This window comes from Tenrec ecaudatus, chromosome 7 (genome assembly GCF_050624435.1).
Source record: "Tenrec ecaudatus isolate mTenEca1 chromosome 7, mTenEca1.hap1, whole genome shotgun sequence".
In the NCBI taxonomy this organism is placed as follows: domain Eukaryota; kingdom Metazoa; phylum Chordata; class Mammalia; order Afrosoricida; family Tenrecidae; genus Tenrec; species Tenrec ecaudatus.
In genome coordinates, this window is record NC_134536.1 from 134,963,571 (window position 1) to 134,982,772 (window position 19,202).

Here is a 19,202-nt window from a genome sequence, read left to right on the forward strand (position 1 = left end):
TCTGGACTCTTGGGACCGTATCCCATTTAATCCTTACAACAGTCCAGAGGTGCTTTCCACCAGAGCCTGATTTCTCAGTGGAAGAGCTGGAGGTTTAAAGACATGAAGCAGCTTGCCCCCCTCCCCCCGCAGGGTCTCCTCAGTGCCTTTCCGCCAAGCGGTGCCCAGTGTGAGGCAGGCACCCCTTCGCTCTTTCTCATCCAAGTGGTCTTCCCTGTGGACAGCCTTAACCCTGGTGTCCCGGGGCCCCCCAGGGAGAACGTTCTCACTTGGTTGCCCTCGGGGGTCCTCAGAGCCCTCATCCGGAGGGTTTCCCGGTGGCCTGACCTGATATCCCAGAGTTCCATGAGAGATTGTGCAGCTGAGACGTCTGCTGACACACAGACAATGAAGATGCCGGGGCGTACTCTCAAAATGGGTGTGTGCCGTCCGGTGAGGTGAGGCGGAACGGTCCCTAGGACTCTGGGGTCCAGTGAGTGGCGGGTCAGGACGTTCCGCAGAGGAGTGCTGCTGAGCCTTTGCCCAAAGTACCAGACCCTGCAGCTGGTGGCAGCTTCTGTGAGCGATGCCAGGCTCTGCCCACAGGCCTTGCCTTTGCCTTTGGCAGCAGCATGTGCGTTTACATGCCTCCTCTCTCCTGGGATAGGGTGGCAGCCTGGGCACGGCTCTTTTCAGCTGTGCCGTCTGCCTCTGTTGGCCCCTCTTACTCAGCGACAGTGCCCATACACAGGTTGGGTGGGGGTGGGGGCGCACCAGAGATTTCTGTGGCCAGATGGGAGGGTTTGGTTTGAATGGGGTCTTGGTGAGTGAAAAAACCCTGTCCCCGGTGGGTCGCTGGCACTAACATGGCCTGGGCAGGGCTCAGCCTCATGGGCTCTCTATCTAGACCCGAGGGCAATGCGTGTCTGTAGTAGGTGCTCCGGAAATGTTCCAAGTGAATCCGAGAATCCGTGGCAGGTGAAAAGGTGATTCTGGGTGCCCTGTGAAGGGTTGGGAGGACAGAGAGTACAAGGGCAAGTGGAAGGGGTGTCCTTGACTTACAGCCAAGTGACCTAAGAGGGACTTGCTTGAGGACGAGTGGGCCCTTATCGCTGCTGCTTCTCCCTAACATGATTTGCATTCAAGTGAGGCCCAGAGGAGATTGTATGTGTTGGGTGTGACTCTTTCTAACTGGTTTTCTTGGCCTACATTTGAGAATTCTTGGCAAGAATTCACAGGGCCAGCTCGGGCCAGCAGTGACTGCCTAGCAGCTCTGTGGACAGTGGGGCAGCATGCGGGGAGAGCAGGCCCCTGCTCAGGGAGCACACAGGGCGGGTTTGACTTCCTCCAGAAGTCCATGCTTGATGGTGCATGGTCCACCGGAGAGGCTCAGGGCATCATGCCTGGTGAAGGAGGCCCAGGCAGAGCTGGCCGGGTATCTGCCCCAGAGAGACTCCTCCCAAGACCCAGGCCGCCATTCTCCGAGCAGCTAATTAAAAGAGAAAATCCTGTAAATATTTCAGCACTGTTAACTCTGCTAAATTATTAAGTGTCCATTTGCATTAGTACATGCATAAAGCGATCAATAAACATGTGCATCCCAGGGGCTGGGGCAGAGGGGTATCCGAGTGAAGTTGGGATAGTTTCTAAGGATACTGCGCTGGACCAGTCCAACCAGAGACTCCATGACCGTGCCGGAGTCCTGCCAACTCACCCGGCACTCAGAAGTGGTCGTGCCTGGGTTAACATAAGAGTCGAGGGAGTCAGCAAACACCTGGGAGTAGAGATTCCATACGACCCTGCAATCCTTCTGCTGGCTAGATCCCCTAAAGAAGTAAGAGCCCTAATACAAACAGACAAGTCCACACACATGTCCATCGCTCCTCGTTCACACTGGCAAGAGGATGGAGGCACCTCAGTGCCCGTCGGCGGAAGAACAGATGAACAAACTGGGGAGCATACACACACAGCACACACAGTGAGCTACGGCGCACTGCTACGGAGTAGGGAAGACACTGGGAAGCGCCTGATGGCGTGGGTGATCCTGGACATGGGTTCCCAAGCTTTGGCCTCTGTGGTAGTTACGTAATCTGTCGTCAACTTGAGACTATTAAGAATGAATGGGTGGAGTCTAGCCTGTCAATCAGGTCACAGCTTGATGACTGCATTTGGAGGTGCCACAGAGATAAATAGCTCGCTGGAGGCAGGGCACAGATTTGTTCTGTGCTACACCTTCCTATTGACAAGCCACATGGAGCCAGAACCCAAGAGCTGGAAGAGCCACGTGGAGCCCCACACCAGCATTAAGATGCGTTTACCACCACTGTAGCCACGGGACTTTCCACCCGCTGGCCTGTGATCTTCCTGCATTCGGCGTCATTGCATGTGTTGCCTGAGTCTGAAAAGGAATGTATAGAGTGGTATCAGACATAAGGGTGAATATCGGACGTATGGACTTGATCTGGACTGGGCTGGGCTGTTTTCTTAATGTACAATTGCTCTTGGATGGAAAGTTCTCTGTTGCACACATACGAGTTTGGATTTGGCTTTCTAGTTAACTCTGACTAACACAGCCTGCCACCCTATTTTCAGGGAAGACATTACTCCTTGCCCTTCTAGCAATTATAAACTTCTGTACACCAGCCCCGGATCCAGGTAAAGCAGTGCTGTCATTGTTGGGGGCTGTCCTACTCTTAGTGACCCTAAGGGCGTCAGAAGGAAACACCGCCCAGTCCTGCTCTGTCTTGCTGTGTTTGAGCCCATTGCTGCAGCCACTGCATCCATCCATCTCGAGGGTCCTCTTTCACCGCCCCTCCACTTTACCAAGCACCACGTCTTCTTCTAGGGACTGGGCTCTCCTGACAACATGTCCAAGGTACCTGAGAAGAAGTCTTGCCATGGTTGCTTCTAAGGACCATTCTGGCCGTACTTCTTCCAAGACAGACTTATTTGTTCTTTTGGCAGTTCGTGGTCCTTCGATATATCTTCCCCAGCTTTTACAGCCCTCCTGGATTGTTCCAGCACGCCCCCGTCCCTCTTCACTCACCCCAGGGGCTGAGATTGTCTACTTTGGGAAATGCTGAACCGAGAGAGAATTTTGCTGAGGGAAACTAGCCAATGACACAAAGACAAGTAATGCACGAGAACCCTGTTGTCACGGGGAAAAGGAAAAACCAAGGCAAAGCTTTTCATTAACAAAAGAAGCCGAATCTGGGTGGTCGGTAGTAGTGCCAAGGAAGGGTGGGCCAGCACCAGGCTAGGCGGTAGACAGGTGGGTGAAGGGGAAGATCATGTTCTAGGAGCGGGAGGAAGGAGAGAGATCCAAGGGCACGGGACAAGCTGTGGGGCTGGGGCTTGATAAGTACTTGAAATTAAACACACACACACACACACACACACAATGATGACCTGAAATGTAAACCTTAACCTACCATACGTTCAAAATAAAGTGTTCTTGTGTTTTAAAAAGGCAGGTGCGTTAGACACCGGACCAGCAGGGCACCTCGGGCAGCTTATTTAATTTTGCTCAGCCTCCCTTCCTCACCTGAGACACTGGAATACTAATGGACTTGTGAGGAGCCGGAAATAGGCATAAAGCTCTCGTGTTACTGGGCGGGACCAGTCCCTGGAGAAGGACATCAGGTTTGGCAGAGTAAAGTGGTCAGGGGGAGGGAAGACCCAGGAGGAGACGGGCCTGACTGACCCAGTGGGCATGACCGTGGCTCACACATCACAGCAGTTCTGAGGTGAGGCAGGACTGGCCACTGTCTTCCTCGGATTGTCCACAGGTCACGACACGTTGGGACGGACTCCACGCCACCTCACAGTATCCCCATCGTGGGGAGTGTTACATGGGGGAGGAAGTGGCACCATGCTCCCTCGCTGTCCCCCGGGGTGCCTGTGTCTCTCTAGACCAGTGGTGTCAAACTGGGGGCCCTCGGGCCCCATGTGGCCCGAGGTAATTTTTGTGGCTCACGATGCTCTGAAATAAAATGTAATGAGGGAATTATATGTCTGGTATTGCCTTGATCTCCCCTAAGCGCTATCTTCTTCACAACAATTGTTTTCTATTTTCGCCAGTGTAACACCCCCTGCTCTAGGCCATTTGTGTTCCACCTGTGAGTTGTGACCCCTTCGGGGGTCGAACGACCCTTTCACAGGGGTTGCCCAATTCATCACAGTAGCAAAATGACAGTGATGAAGTAGCAATGAAAATAATGTTATGGTTGGGGGTCACCACAATATGAAGCACTGCATTAAAGGGGAGCGGCATTAGGAAGGTTGAGAACCTCTGCTCTAGACTACATGCTTCCCCTGTGTGGCGGCGTGTCTCTGTGAACCCGCAGCATCAAGCGCCAAATCTCACTGAATCAGGGTTTGCCGAATGACTGCCCCGTGGAAGTCAGAACCAGAGCCCAGGTCTTGATTCCATATGACCTGGCCCAGAACACAACACCCAGTGCTGTGTAACAGAGGCAGCTGGGGTGGTGGCATCTGCCTGCCATCTGGTATCTGGGCAGATAGGACCAACTGCCGGCGGGGGGCGGCGGGCAAGCACACAGTCCCCCTTCCTCTGGTGTCTCTCTCTGCATCCTGTTTGGAAGTCTGTCCTGCAGACACTTCTGAAAAGTCCGGGCCCCTGTGGGGCCAAGCCATGAGAACCCCTTTGACAAGGGGGGCAGGGTGGGGACCTGCATGGAAATTGACCGGGGCTATTAGTTAAGGCCGCCCTTTCATTTCACTGTCCGCCCGCTCGCACCCTCAGCCCAGCTGTGTGCATATGACAGCACCCCACCCCCACCCACACTGGCCGCTCTCATGGGATTGGGGATCCTGGATGAAGCCCCCTCTCCACGTTCCAGTGAGAATTCTCTGCGGAACCCCAGGGTGGGTGGGGCAGGTTGGAATTCACCTTAGCAAGAGCCCCGGAGGGTGGTGGCGCCCCCCACTGGGCCTGCTGGGTGCTGGCAGCCGCATCCCCACCTGAACTCAGGAAAGGGGTGAGCTCCTGGGCCAGAAGCCTCCTGCCAGGAGCTCATGATTTCTGCCATGGCTGTTCTAACAAAGCTGCCCTGGAGTGACATTTCTCAGGACCCCCGGCTCTCCTCCAGCAAGCGGCTGGGAGCAGGTAGTTACACAGCCCCTCCGCGGTCAGCTCCGCGGTCAGCTTTGTGCTAAGCTTCAGACGAGCTCTCTCCACTTGTTTATTCAGAACACTGCTGTCTCTCAAGATGTTCACAAGTACTCTGTGAGGACAGGGTTTTACGGTCAAATGCATTTGGAAAACACTGGCTTAGACGGAAAGGGCACGGGCGCATGTCCTGCGGGCCTTTAAGAAGATCCTCTAGTGCACTGTAAGAGGGAGCAAGGACACAGCTTCCTTATTTGGCACGGAGTCTTCTTCCTGCTCGGGACCACTGATGACACCTGATGGCTTGGGAGATGCTGGTTTTGTTCCCACCAGAACGTCTCTCCTCACTGCCATTGAGTTCCTTCTGACGCCTAGTGGCCCTGCAGGACAGGGTAGAACTACCCCAGTGGGTTTCTGAGACAGTCACTCTTTCTCGCAGTAGAAAGCCTCATCTTTCTCCCTGGGAGTGGCTGGTGGTTTCGAACTGCTGACCTTACGGATGCCAGCCCAATGTGCTACCAGGGTTCCTGCTGATGGAACTTGGGGGAATGAAATAGAAGTCTCATAAACCTGAGGTGAGGGGATACACTTGCTTCTGAAATCACGTTCAATGTTCTATCCATCAGTGTGGTGTCAAACAGAGGTTCTCCGATCCAATTATGTTCCTGGGATTCCCGGGGAGCTCACCATAGATAGAAGGGTTGGTCATAAAATAGTGCTGCTGCCGTTCTGGTTCATATGTGCATGGGTTTATTTCCAACAAAATGTGTTTAAACATGTCTCTGTGTCAGTGGATGGCTGTAGATAAGTTCTGTCAGTAATCCACTTGTCGAAGACTTGTTAGGGTGCCTTCCCCCAAAGGCCAGAATGTGTTTGAATTGTTGAATGCACTTTCACCTAATTCACAATAAAATGTTTTGGGCTTTTTTTTTTTAATCACCTGACCATAAAAAAGACCCCATCACCACAGTGGCTTCCCTAGGCGCCTGGGGCGCCAGTTCAAGTCAAGACAGACAGGCCAACTCAGAAGGTTCCCACACTGTTTGGGGGAGTCCTAAAGGGGTCTTCTTGGTAGATGTGCTCAAAGGACACAGGACTATAATGGGGATTACTTTGGAGGAAGTTTTCAGAAAAAACACACACCAAAAAAACAGCATTGGCGAGAAAAAGATCAGGGAAGATGGGTTGAAGGATATTTTCCATCTTGACTATGCCCCTGCTCGTTCTGTGAAGATAGATAGCGAGATTGTCCCATGAGCCTTTTGTGGGAAACCTGGCTCCATTGGCCCTCCAGCCCTGATTGCACCCCTTCAGGCTTTGTTTTGCTGCCCAACCTCAAAGAGCATTCCAAAGGAATTGGGGTGTGGGGTGTCACCCCACATGAGGTACCACTGCTCTACAGCCTTTATGTCGTGGGGTGAATCCAAGAACATAGACTGATTCAGGGGACGGGTTAGAGAGAGGGAAACATTGCCTTTAGAAGTGTCTAGACCTGGGCAGAGGTGATACCAAGAACTCATTGTTCCATATTTGATAATTTTGTCTAATGACAATTTCTTTGGTTTGTAGCAATACTTTTTGTCTTACCCTGCCCCAACATCGAGCCCCCACCCCCTGCCCCTGGAGAGTTGGCTTTGGGGAACTGCATTTTAACACGATGCAAAGCGGGGTCCCCGGAAGACTTACCTGGCCAGTGGAGTACCAACTAGCAGGTCCACAGACCTGTGTTCCTGTCCCGGTTCTGCTACTGAGTAACTCAGACAAGGCTTGCCCTTGTCTGCTACACGTTAGAGACCCCACTGCCATGGGTCACTTTTAATTCACAGTGAGGCTGGCTGTGGGGCAGGGGGCAACAGCCCCCGGTGGTGTTCTAGGCTGTCGTCCTCACAGTAGCAAATTACCAGGCCTTTCTCCTGAAGAGCAGCTGGTGGGTTTGGACTGCAAGCTTCCGGTTTGCAGCCATGCCCCTCCACCACCCGGGTACCTCCCTCCTGTCAGACTTGCCTTCTGCCTCTCCCACTGGAGGTGAGAGCATGGCAGGGAGTATGGCCCCCCCGTGAGAGCCCCCCCCCCCCGAGAGTCCCCACCCTCCTTGTTTGTGGACCTGAGCTCTTGGGCCAATCAACAGGCTCCTTTCTCTCCAAGGGCTTGCAGGCTTAGAGAGCAGGAGCCTTTAAACCAGTGGTTCTCAACCTTCCCACGCCACGATCCTTGAATCCAGTTCCTCATGGGGTGGTGACCCCCAGCCATAAAATGATTTTCATTGCTACCTCATCACTGTCATTTTGCTACCGTTAGGAATCAGGTGACACCTGTGAAAGGGTCGTTCAAACCCCGCCCCCAAAGGGGTCACGACCCACAGGCGGAGGACCCCTGCTTTAAAGACTACTAAGTGGTGCAAACGGAGCCCTAGTGGCACAGTGGTTACGTGTGGGGCTACTAACCTAAAGGTTAGCAGTTCAAAACCATTAGCCTCGTCGAGGGAGAAAGGCGGGGCTTTCTTTTCCAGTAAAGAGTGACATTTTCGGAAACGCACAGGGGGCAGTTCTACCCTGTCCTGTAGGGTCGCCAGCATGACTGGATGGCAGTGTGTGTGGCTTGGGGCTTTAAGGGGTGCAAGCAGTCAAGATGCTCGGCTGCTCCCTCCAAGGTTTAGAGGTCCGACTTTACCCAGAGGTGCCTTGGAAGAAAGCGCCGGTGATCTCCAAAACCAGCCCTGGAGAACCTTCCCGCGTGCAGTCTCGCGGGGACACTTCTGGGGACAAAGCTGACTTGACGTGACAGTTGTTGATTTAGCAGACAGGTGGCTGTGCACGCGCCAGTTTACTTATGTATTCCTCACAACAAGCTCGTTTGCCACATGAGAAAAGTCACACTTGGTAACTTGCAGAAAGTCCCAACTAAGGGTGATAATACTGTCGGAGGGAGACTGGAACAGGGCACCCCCCCTCCCCTGATGTTCTAACTCCTCCGAAGCCCGGCACGGCCCACAGCATGAATCTGACTCGCCTTAGTACACAGGGGTTAGCAGCTCATAAAGATGAGCCCTGGTGGTGTAAGGGTTACAGGTTGGGATGTAATCCCAAAGGTCTGAGGTTCAAAACCACCAGCTGCTCCAAGGGAGAAAGACGGGGCTTTCTACTGCCATAAACAGTGACAGTCTCGGAAACTCACTGGGGCAGTTCTCCCCTGTCCCGTAGGGTCACGATGAGTTTGCATCGACTCAAAGCAATGAGTTTGTTTCTGCTTTTGAGTGCCTGCACCCCCTGGGACTGCCTTTGGTCCCCATCTCTGGCTCCCCATCTCATCTCAGGAGTACATTCTTTTGGCCAGATGTCTCCCCAATCTCTCATAATGGTTTCTCTCATCCGGAGGAGAAACCATTGCTCCCATTTTACAGATGAAGGTGCTGAGGCTCGGAGCAGCTAAGGGACTTGGCCAAGAGCACCCAGCTAAAGAGTAACAGAGCCAGGAATTAGTGCCAGATAACCTGACTCTTCAAGGCAAACGTCTTCCCTCGCCGCTGCTCACTGTCACCCACTGCCCCGCCCCCAGTTCAAGGGTCGGTTGTAGGAGTACTTGCCACCAACCCCCATCCTGGGGAGTTCTGTTCCCTTGTTTGTGATCTGAGTCCCCGACAATGCTCCTGTGGGCACCTCTTGGGTTGCTTTTGTAACAGCATCTCCAGCATCCGGCGTGGCACCGGCTCTAGAGCATTTGTGGTTTGACCAAGGGGACACAAGGGTTATGCATGCCCCCATGCCTCTCCATAGAAGCTCTTTCTGATTCCATCACCAGCAGTGTCCTTTTGGGGTATTCAGAACTGGAGACTGGGGTTTAGGTAGGACAGAACACTTGTGAGGGTCTGGGCCTCAGTGGGATTTCCGTGAGTCCAGAGTCAGAAACCTGCTTCTAGCAATTCCAAAAGGCGAGCAATGGACAAGGAGGCTGACTCATGCTCAAGGAACCCAGTGGGCTGATATACTTACCAAGCTTACCACCCTTGCGTCTTCTGACTCTTAACCCAGCAGGCAGAGTAGAATTGTCCCCTGGGGATTTCTGAAACGGTAAATCTTTACGAGAGCAAAGAGCCTCTTCTAGAAGCACACCCACCCATAACTCAGAGACCATGTACGCACTGATTCAGACCACCTCAACAACGCGAATGTCGAAATAAACCAAGCCACGTATTTTTTAGCTCCCCGTGCCTAGAAGAGTTACAAATCCACTACCCTGCAGTCTATTAACTGTGCAATAGCATTATGTCAATTTGGAATGCCACAGTAAGTCAGAAGGTATTGCTTCCAGGCTTCCAGTGTGTGTCTCTGCCACCAGTGGCTGGCTATAACCGAGTTCTCTCTGTGGTGCGATGCACCTGAGTCTCCTTGCGCACTGACATGGCGTCGAATCAGACTCACAGCCACCCCGTCCAGCAGGGTAGATCTGCCCTTTGGGGTTTCTGAGATGTTAATTCTGTATGAGAGAAGACAGCTTATGGGTTCAAACCACTGACCTTGCGGTTAGCAGCTCTGCCATCAAGCCATTACTGACTCACAGCCATGCTCTCTAGGACGGGGCAGAACTACCCCTGTGGATTTCTGGGACTGTACCTTTATGGGGTAGCAAGTCTCATCTTTCTCACACAGAGCTGCTGCTGGTTTCAAACTGCTGATCTTGCGGTTAGTGACCCAAGGTGTAACCACTACGTCACCAGGGCTCCTCAGTGCCTTAAAAACAATGGTCCAATCAAAAAGCGGCTTCCCAGGAGATCTGTTGGGTCATTCAAAGCAGAAGAAGTGTCAGCTCAGAAGGTTCCAGCGACTGCTGGGTGGACTTTTAAAGGAGTCTTCTTGATAGATTTTCTCAAAGGACATGCGAAGAGGACGGGGACTTATTAAGAAGACGTTTTCAGAAAGTCAATTAGAAAAAGATGGGGAAAGTTGCATTGATTCACTTTTTCCATCACAAGACACCTACGCCTCCTTTCAGGATAGCAATGGATAGAAATCCTGTGGAATTTTGTTGGGAAATCTTACCTTATCCACCCCAAAGGCCTGATCGTGTCCCTTCCCTTCAGACTTGTTTTGGTTCCTCAAACTAAAAAAAAAAAAAATTTAAAAAGGAACAGGATTTGAGCCTCTCCAGGATGCCCAAACTGCTGTTTTGACCTGATGTACATTGAAGGGTGCAGGCTTCTTGGGGGAAGGGCTAGAGAGATGGAAACTCTACCCTCAGAATGGCATAGGCCCTGGAAGATCTGCTGAGAAACCTGGGCTTTGTCTTCTGATGTGTTTGTTTGATAAAGGGTTCCATGATTTTAGTGGCAGTACTTTTTGATCGCCCCTTGTGTTGTGAGATTGACCAACAGGCAACACGGAGGGAGTACATGCCGGTGGGAAAATGAAGTACATATGCTTGTTCGATGCTGGGTTGCCATGAGCCTTCAGTTCATAAAAAAGTAGTGTCTTCAAGGTGTAGTAAAACAAAATGCAATGAAACAAGGTATGCCTGTCCATCCTCCGAAGCAGACCGGCTCTACTGTACGGTGCTTGTTCAGTACTTTAGTAGCTACTGCCAGCGTTTCCCCCCAGTGGTTCTACCATCTTGGACTTGGATAATCTGAACAGTTCATGCAGTCCGAGGGTGGTGGATAATCTTAGTAGTGTCAACACCCACGAGGTCTCCTCATGGCCCCGCCACCAGGGGGATGGCACCTGTCAGGTGTCTGCTGGCTCAGCCCACCTTCCCTGGCCCGAGCTGGCCATGCCCCCGAGAAAGTGCAGTGCTCCAGCTCTTTGTCAATATTCCTTATCAGTCACCAAAGCTGTGTCATTACAATCCCGCCTCGCTTCAGGCGGGCCACAGTGTCCAAGATTACAGCTTATCTTCCGTGGAGCTTGTTAAATCGATGTCTTCCTGGTTGTGAGGCATGCCAGGCCTCTTCCAGACGTCCCGGCAGCCTCCTGGTCTTATCAGTGGCCAGCATGCACAGCATCTCTTGGTGGCTTGTTTCCTGATGAGATTTCCTGGGGACCAAGGCCACAGATGGTTATCATCTTCGTGTGGGGGTGATTTTCATCGCAGGGATGTCCGTGTCAGGGCCTGTCTGCAGATGCTAAGAGGCGGCTTACAACATTCACAGAAGGGTGAGCTGGTAAAAGAGAAGCCCGAACCCCGAGGGGTTATCAAATCCCTTCCCCTCCTATGGGCAGGAGACACATGAGCGAGGTGAACTAACTTACCCCGGGCCGCACAGCTCGTTTCTCGATAGCCAGGCTGGTGTCATTTCTCTGCGGCGTCCAGGCCAGATGGATGGTCACCTGCTCCTTTGGGTGACAGCGACCCCTCTTTGCAGAACCAGCTGCTATTTGCAGAGACTCCCCTGTGTCAGTGCCGCACGTGTGGCTCCCGTTCACTGCCCCACAAACTCCTTGCCCTGCTGCTCGGCTGCCTCCGAGGACCCGTTCTGTCACCATTTCACGGGCACTCCACCGTGGAGGCGGAGGAGACACTGTGGCATCTGCAGAACACATCCCAGACCTTGGAAGAACCATTTATCCATTCTGTGTCGAGGTCACTTCCACCCTGGGGGTCCCCGGGGCCGGCAGCATTCTCTCCATTGTAGAGATGAAAGCACAAGAGCCCAAAGGTCCCTACTGGTTTCTGCCCAGGTCGTATGGACTCTTGGACCCCCGTCCTGTTCTGTGAGACCAACTCTCACAGCGTCCTCTTCGGGTGCCCTCTGTGAGGCTTCGTTCAATGGTGTCTTCCTCCTCGGATCTCGAGTTTCTGTAGCTCCTGAACACAGGCGCTTGCCTTGGGGCTTACTGGTGACACCATCTGTCCTGGCACCCCTTGGTTGGAGGCCTTGTGCTGGAGACACCGAAGCTCACTATGTCCAGGAGGGACAGAAAAACAAGTGTCCTGGTCTGGATGGACACATAGGTCTGAAACTCGGGGGTCGCCCTGGGGATGGGGTGCACATGCTGAGGAATGCAGACCCGTGGGGGGCACGCCAGTCGTAGGGTGCATCCTGGAGGGAGTTACATGCTTGACATGCAGGCGTCATCTGCCTGGGGAAGCCCCTCAAGGGTTCTTTGTTCTTCCTCCTCCTGCTGCCCTCGCCACCAGAGCGGACAGGCCTGATGTGGAGAGCTCTTCCTGCCCTCCTGGAGTCCAGGAGATGGTGGGCCAGGGCTGGTTTGCCTGTAGGAGGATGCCCTTAGATATTGAAGGTCGGGCTGGGAGAGCGGGGGTCGGGGTGGGCTCTGTAAGTTGAGTCATTCCCCGACTGGGGCTCCCCGCCAGAGCCTAGTTTTCATACTAACCCCACCAGAGCCCCCCTCTAGGCACTTTGAGAGGGGCCAGGGAGGTGCCGTATCCTTCTGAGCCATTGGTGGGAACTTCCTGAGCAATGATGAAGGCGAAGAGGTATTTGGCGGTGGTGGTGGGGTGGGTGGAGGAAATGTGAGCCTGTGGGGTTTGGGGGAAGGACGGGTTCAAAGGTGAAAGAGACTGAGATGGTTGGAGTGGCCGTGTGGGGAGACATGGCTCTGGTGGGCAAGTTGCTCATGGGAGAAACTGTCAGGGCATGAGGGAAGCAGCCCCCCAAAGCAGCCAGCTTTTGTGGGGAGCAGTGGAGCGTGGACAACCTCGGAGAGCCGTCCCACCTGGAGGCCAGGGGACTGGCCTTTTGCCCCGTAATAGCAATGGTCGCTGGTGTGCGCATGCCTATTGAGGGTGGGGGTAAACCCACCACCCCTTGCTGCCAAACTGACCCTAACCCATGCCGACCCCCTGTGTGTCAGAGGAGAACTGGGCCCCCGAGGGTTTTCCAGGTCTGACTTTTCTTCCAAGGTGTCTCTGGGTAATCTGAGTTACTGCCATCCAAGGTCTCCCGTTTCTGGCCAAGGCGGCTCCTGTTGGCTAAGGGGTTCCCAGCAGCTGAGGCGGGATCACCCATCTACCTGCCAGAGTTGAGGGTTTGAGTGGAGCACCAAGAATGTCCATTACAGGGGTGCCCCCTATGGCTGTGCTGATAAAGCCGGCGATCAGCAGTCAGTGGAGAGAACAGTCTCCCGGCACATTGGAGCCACGGCATGAACACAGATCTCTTACCAGCGGGACTTGCCCCTTCTTGCAACCTTGGCCTTTCTGGTTCTGCCAGGTGGGTCCTGGGAATCCTGGCATTTGGGTCTCTGGCTCAGTGGGGCCAGATCTCGAAGGAACAGCTGAGCTGACTCCAGCGCCCTTGGTCTAAGCCTTCTGCTTCATATCCCCCCATCAGCTCCAGCCCAGGCGCAGATCGTACACGCAGGCCAGGCGTGTGTGGTGAAAGAGGACAACATCAGCGAGCGCGTCTACACCATCCGGGAGGGGGACACCCTCGTGCTGCAGTGCCTGGTCACCGGGCACCCTCGGCCTCAGGTAAGCCCCGCTTCAGCCTTGGTCAGGTCCACCTGCCCCCATCTCCTCCCTCCTAACCCCTGTCTGGGCTCAGCTGGTGGAGAGGCAGTAAGTCAAGACTGGAGATTGGGGCTGGGGAAATAACTGGGAAACCAAATCTGTGGGAAGGGCTGAAGGCCCTGAATTTATCCACCTGAAAACAACTGAGGAGCTGAGAGGTGGGGGGTGGGAGGGAATTCAATGTCAGGTGCTCAGCTCTGCTCCAGTCCATGGTTCTGTCGAGCCCATCTCTACTTAGGCGCACCTTCCAGAAACGTTTGAGAGAGGACCCTGTGCCATATCCTAAAAGTGAATCTCCGCCCCAAACAGTTAAACGGCAGAAGAAGACGTGCATTTGCAAGCACGTGATTGGCTTGGTCACGGGTCAGTTGAGGCTGTGTTTTGGGCAGGAAGCGTAGCTGGTCACCCCTGAGGGCCGACAGGAGGAGCAGGGAAGAGGTGGGCTGCAGGGCTGGTGGTCTTGGCTGGCGAGATGCGGTGACCTTGCACAGCAACAGAAAAGATTGCCACTGGGAGGACGGCAAAATGGAAAATCCTCTTTTTTGGGTAATTTTGGAAACAGATTTTAGTCGGTTTGGCCTTGTGATAAGCAGATGGACGAGGAAACCCCTGAAGACACCTTCAGCCTGAAATCATGGTCATGCCTGGCTCCTTCCCCAAGGTTGATTTCGATAGGAAAATGCTGCCGCTTGGCCTTCAGGGTGGCAGTGTGCCAGGTGTGACGGCTGCTGTGGGGATGAGCCTCTGCAGCCAGCGAGGTAGCTGGGCCAGCTTTCCCTGAGGCTGCCACCTGTCTGTGTCTGCCGAGCTGCCTTCCTTGTGAGTCATTCCGTGCCTGGGTCTGTGTGTCCACTCGCCGTCTTTTCTATTTCTATTCGTGTTTCATCGTCTTTCTGCTTATTCAGGCTCAAAACCTTGAGCTGATCTTTCTTTTCTCCCAGCCCCTCCCCACCGTTAGAGAGCTGGCCCTGAAGCCCTCCCTCCCCAGGGCCCCTACCTGACTTCCCGCTGCTGGCCTTACCAGACTGGCCTCCTCACCATCCTCAAACAGACCTTGTCGCTCTGCTGCCAGGTGTTAGCCACTGGCTGCTTCCAGATGCCTTCCAGCTGCGTTTGTGTTCATTTGGGGACACGCACCTCATTGAGCACAGCACTGTACCAAGCAGCATGCTGGGTGCGGAGAAGACAGGTTTGAGGGTTCCGCTTTCCCAGCCTCCCGTCTCACAAGGGAGGGAGAGAAGGACCATCTCATGGCCTGCTTGTGTGGGTCAGGGTGGGTAGGGAATGGAATGGACAGGGAATTCCCATTCCAAACAAAGAGGAAGAGGGGGGAGCTTCTATGGGGGAAAGGAAATGAAGAGAGAGTCTGTCATCGTGGCAGTGGGTGAAGAACCTGGCCCAGGGGGAGCAGTGGGCTCTGTAGTCAGTGAGGAATCAACTTGTCAGTGGACTCACCAGGCTGCTGGCCTGAGGCTTTCCTTCCTTACCAGAGAGGCCTCTTCCTAGGAGGGCTCATACCTGACATGCTTGGAAATTACAGTCCATTGTGGCCTCGCTTTACAAGCGATACACCATTCGTTCTGTCATTCTGTTGGCCACACAGGCTAGCCCAGGTACCAAGAGGGAGGGGACTACAGAGGTCTGTGACTACAAGGAGACGAGGGGACAGGATCATGGTGGGTGGGGGGATGTGCATCTTGGAGGCTGTCGACCACACTGACCCCTTTAGTGGCCAAGAAACCCAAGGCCATTCACGAATACATCTAATAATAAATCCCTTTCTTTTTCCTCCTCCTTCTCTTCTTCCCACTCCCTTTTAAAGGAAATCTTAGTCTTCTAGGTGCTAAGTATATACTCGTTTAGTCTTCCCCGTTCCTGGGACGTCGGTTCAGGTTCGTGGCCACTCATCTGTCAGAACCCATCTTTCATAAGATGTGACCTCTTGGAGGCTGGTCTGCAAGCCCTTCTTCTGAGCACACCCCCGCCTTTCCCCATGGGTGCCCTTGAATGGCTGACTTTTCAACTAGTTGCCAAGTGCCACCTAGGGACTCCCCACAAACAAACAAACAAACAAACAAACACAGGTGCCTAAACCCACTCCCATCTGGGAGCAGAGAGCCTCATATTTCTCTCAACCTGCAGCTGGTGGGTTTGAATGGTGTACCCTGTGGTTCATAGCCTAAAGCCATCAGGCTCCCCAGGAGCTCTAAAACAACAAATGAACCTGATGCAATTTGAATGGATTCCGACTCATGGAAACCCACTGCCTCGGAGTTGCCTGGAGTGCCTAGCAACCCCACAGGCCAGAGTAGGACCACCCCATAGGGTGTCCAAGACTGCACATCTGCAAAGCAAATCCCATCTTTCTGAGCAGCTGGTGGCTCGAACAGCTGACCCTTTGGTTACCAACCAAGCGCTTTAGGCACTTTCCTATTAGGACTCAGACTCACAGGGAATGAGTTAACAGTTTTCATTTTCCCCGGGATGTAACAGAGGCAGGAGAGGAGAGGGAACTTGCTCACAAACCTATTCTCAAAAACTGCATGGTACGGCCTGTGTTTAAAGCCTCCTTCCTGTGATCCCCAATTCTGGGCACGCAGAGGCAGCGGGGTTAGGTTCGTTCCCTAGCCTGGTCACGATGAATCAGAAGGACAGGATGGTCACAGGTCTCTGCCTCAGGGTGTCCTGCCCCAGCCAGCTGGCCCGCACTCACTCTGCCCTCTGCCGGCCCAGGTGCGCTGGACCAAGACTGCGGGTAGCGCGTCGGACAAGTTCCAGGAGACGTCGGTCTTCAATGAGACGCTGCGCATCGAGCGCATCGCGCGCACCCAGGGCGGCCGCTACTACTGCAAGGCCGAAAACGGCGTGGGCGTGCCCGCCATCAAGTCCATCCGCGTGGACGTGCAGTGTGAGTCCCCGCTGTGGGCTGGGGGACCTGGGGACCAGGGAGGCAGGGAAGTGGAGACTTTCTCCCTTAGGGGTGGAGAGGTACCTCTATGCCGGACTAGCCAGTTTACACATCCCACCCGGGATCTCAGGAGCCTTCGACGCCCCGTGAGGCCGACAGGGCGGGCAGCGTGGTTGGATGATAACCCATTCCACAGATGCGCAAATGGGGGTGCAAGGGCGCATAGAGCAAGGCAGTCCTAGACCCGCGAAGGGCACACGACTGCTTTTCTCTGGCCCAGAAACCTTTGCACAATACCGCGTGCCCAGGGCCTCTGGGAGACATAGCTCCCCAACTACCTGCGTACAGTATCATGTCCCCCCACCTCTTGCGCCCCGCCCCCCCCAGTCCTTGTCGCTGCCTCAGTGGGAATTCCCAGTCCTCACCTGTCCCCCGTGGGTATCCACGTTATCTAGAGGAGCTTCTCTCCCAACGTGCCCGTCTAGCCTGACTCAGGAGTTGTGATGATGGGCACAGGGCACTACCTTAGCACCACCTGCCCTCCCTAAGTGGCACTGGAAGAGTGGTGAGAAGTGGAGTCCCAAGTTCTCTTTTGCCCTCTCCATCAGCACCAGGTTCCCACCAGGTGCTGGAACGGCCCTGCAGGCATGGCTAGGACCTCTCCAGCCCCCACCCCCAATGACCTTGACTTTGTTCCCTGTAACGTGGGCTGTGGAAGGAGGACAGGATGATGCCGGGTGTTCAAGATCGGGTGTGGATGGTTGGAATGTTGGAGCCTGAAGTTCGCAACCTTGGCTGCACCTTAAAATCACTAGGGGCTCTTTTACAAAATGCTGCTGCCTGGGCCCCACTCCTGGAGACTTGGGTGTAATTGATCTGGGATGGGGCCCTCATACTGGATGTTTTTCCCCTTAAAAAGTGTGAATATTAATTTACATCCAATAAAATGGACTAATTATCAATGTACACAGGTCAATAATTCTTCCGTATGTACGTATGTGTGTAAACATGTATAGTTTAAGACAGAGCGCCCCTCCGGCTCCCTCCAAAGTTCCCTGGTGCTTCTCTCCCAGTCAATTAATTCCCGGAGAACAAAAAAACCTCGAACTAACTGCCGTGAAATCAATTCTGACCCATTGCGACCCTACAGGACAGGATTGAGCTGCCCCTGTGAGTTCGAGAGACTCTGACTCTTTAAGGGAGCTACAGTTAGTACCCCAGGGTAGAATCACTATGTCACCCTACTCCCCCCCAAAAAAACAAAAAAATAAGACCCACCCCCCAAAACAGACTCACCAAGGCTCCTTATTAGCCTAAGAGAGATATCAGAGATAACCAGTAGAAAGAGAGATCCGTTACTCTGACTTCTGGCCCCATCCATGAGCTCTTTAGTCACCTGTATTCTGCAAAGAAAACTCCTTGTGATTTTATTGTGTAATCAGAGGTGTAAAGATAGACACCCCCCTTGTGGGAGTCTAGGGAGGAACTGCTAGGAAGGAGTCTGGGAACCCAGCCAGGGCAGTCTCCCGGGCCTGCCAGGTTGGTGGTCCCGTTTGCAAGACGAGAAGAACGTCTGGCTCTCTGGAAGTGTCTGTGAGTCCGCTTTCCCCGAGAGCAGCCAGTAGCTGGCCCCGCACCGCTCTTGGGGTCACCGAGCCTGACTCCCTTGTAGACCTGGACGAGCCCGTGCTGACCGTGCACCAGACGGTGAGTGACGTGCGAGGCAACTTCTACCAGGAGAAGACGGTGTTCCTGCGCTGCACGGTCAACTCCAACCCGCCTGCCCGCTTCATCTGGAAGCGCGGCTCCGACACCCTGTCCCACAGCCAGGACAATGGAGTGGACATCTATGAGCCCCTCTACACCCAGGTCAGGACGGGCAGCTGGCCTGGTCTCCTCCTTCACACCACACACTTCCTCCTCCACCCCCTGAGGGAGAGAGAGGAGCCCGGGGCTGAGGGTCCATGGGTAAGGTGACCAGATTTTAACATTGGTAAAGCGGGACACCATTGATAAAACTCACATCCTGGCGAAATAGCCACAGGACAGCAGAAACCGTACACCCTAGCTTGTCGTGCATTCTTTCCAAAAATCAGGGCTTTTAAAAAACGCCGTGGGACTCAGGAAAAATTGTTAAAAATCAGGACTGTCCTGCCAAAAGCTGGACGTCTGGTCACTTTATCCATGGGTCCACCACGGGTCCAGCAGAAGTACGCATTCTCATTGCAAACCAGCAGACTTTGGGCAGAAAGACAATCTGAGCCAACAGGTCAGCGGGCAGTGGTGAGAATAGGGGAGTCTCCTAAGGGAGGGCCGACCATCTTTGTGGCTGGCTGGCTGGGTGTTGGGAACCCAAGGGCCAGCCCAGCTGGAGTTGGGGGTCAGAGAGATAACTCCTCTTCTCATGGGTCCCTTGTAGGACTAGGAGAGACTGATGAACCCATCCTGCCGGGGAAGGCTTGTGTGTGGCCCGGTGGGCAGCCTCATGTGTGTCTGGATTAAAAAGCAGACCAAGATCCCTTCCCTATGTCCTCCGCTTCTCAGAGTGAAGGAATGGAGGCCTAGACTGGCCAGTGTCCACCAGGGCAGCCTGGCACCCAGGGAGCCCCACAGTGAGGCACCGAGGACATGCAGAGTGCAGCGTCCACCCTAGGGTTCATGGTCCGGGGACAAGGGAGGGGGGTGAGTGGGGATGGAGAAGGAAGGAATCATAATTCA

General features: G+C 54.0%; 1 protein-coding gene across 2 annotated transcripts in view; it reads left to right on the forward strand.

Moving 5' to 3' along the window:
• MDGA1 (MAM domain containing glycosylphosphatidylinositol anchor 1) overlaps nucleotides 1-19,202 on the forward strand; it is a 69,838-nt gene that overhangs the window by 24,826 nt on the left and 25,810 nt on the right. For both annotated transcript variants that reach the window (XM_075555170.1, XM_075555171.1), the window contains exons 2-4: nucleotides 13,398-13,537; nucleotides 16,310-16,484; nucleotides 18,157-18,353. In XM_075555170.1, coding sequence (XP_075411285.1) covers nucleotides 13,398-13,537; nucleotides 16,310-16,484; nucleotides 18,157-18,353 — 512 coding nt within the window. The remainder of the gene's footprint in view (nucleotides 1-13,397; nucleotides 13,538-16,309; nucleotides 16,485-18,156; nucleotides 18,354-19,202) is intronic.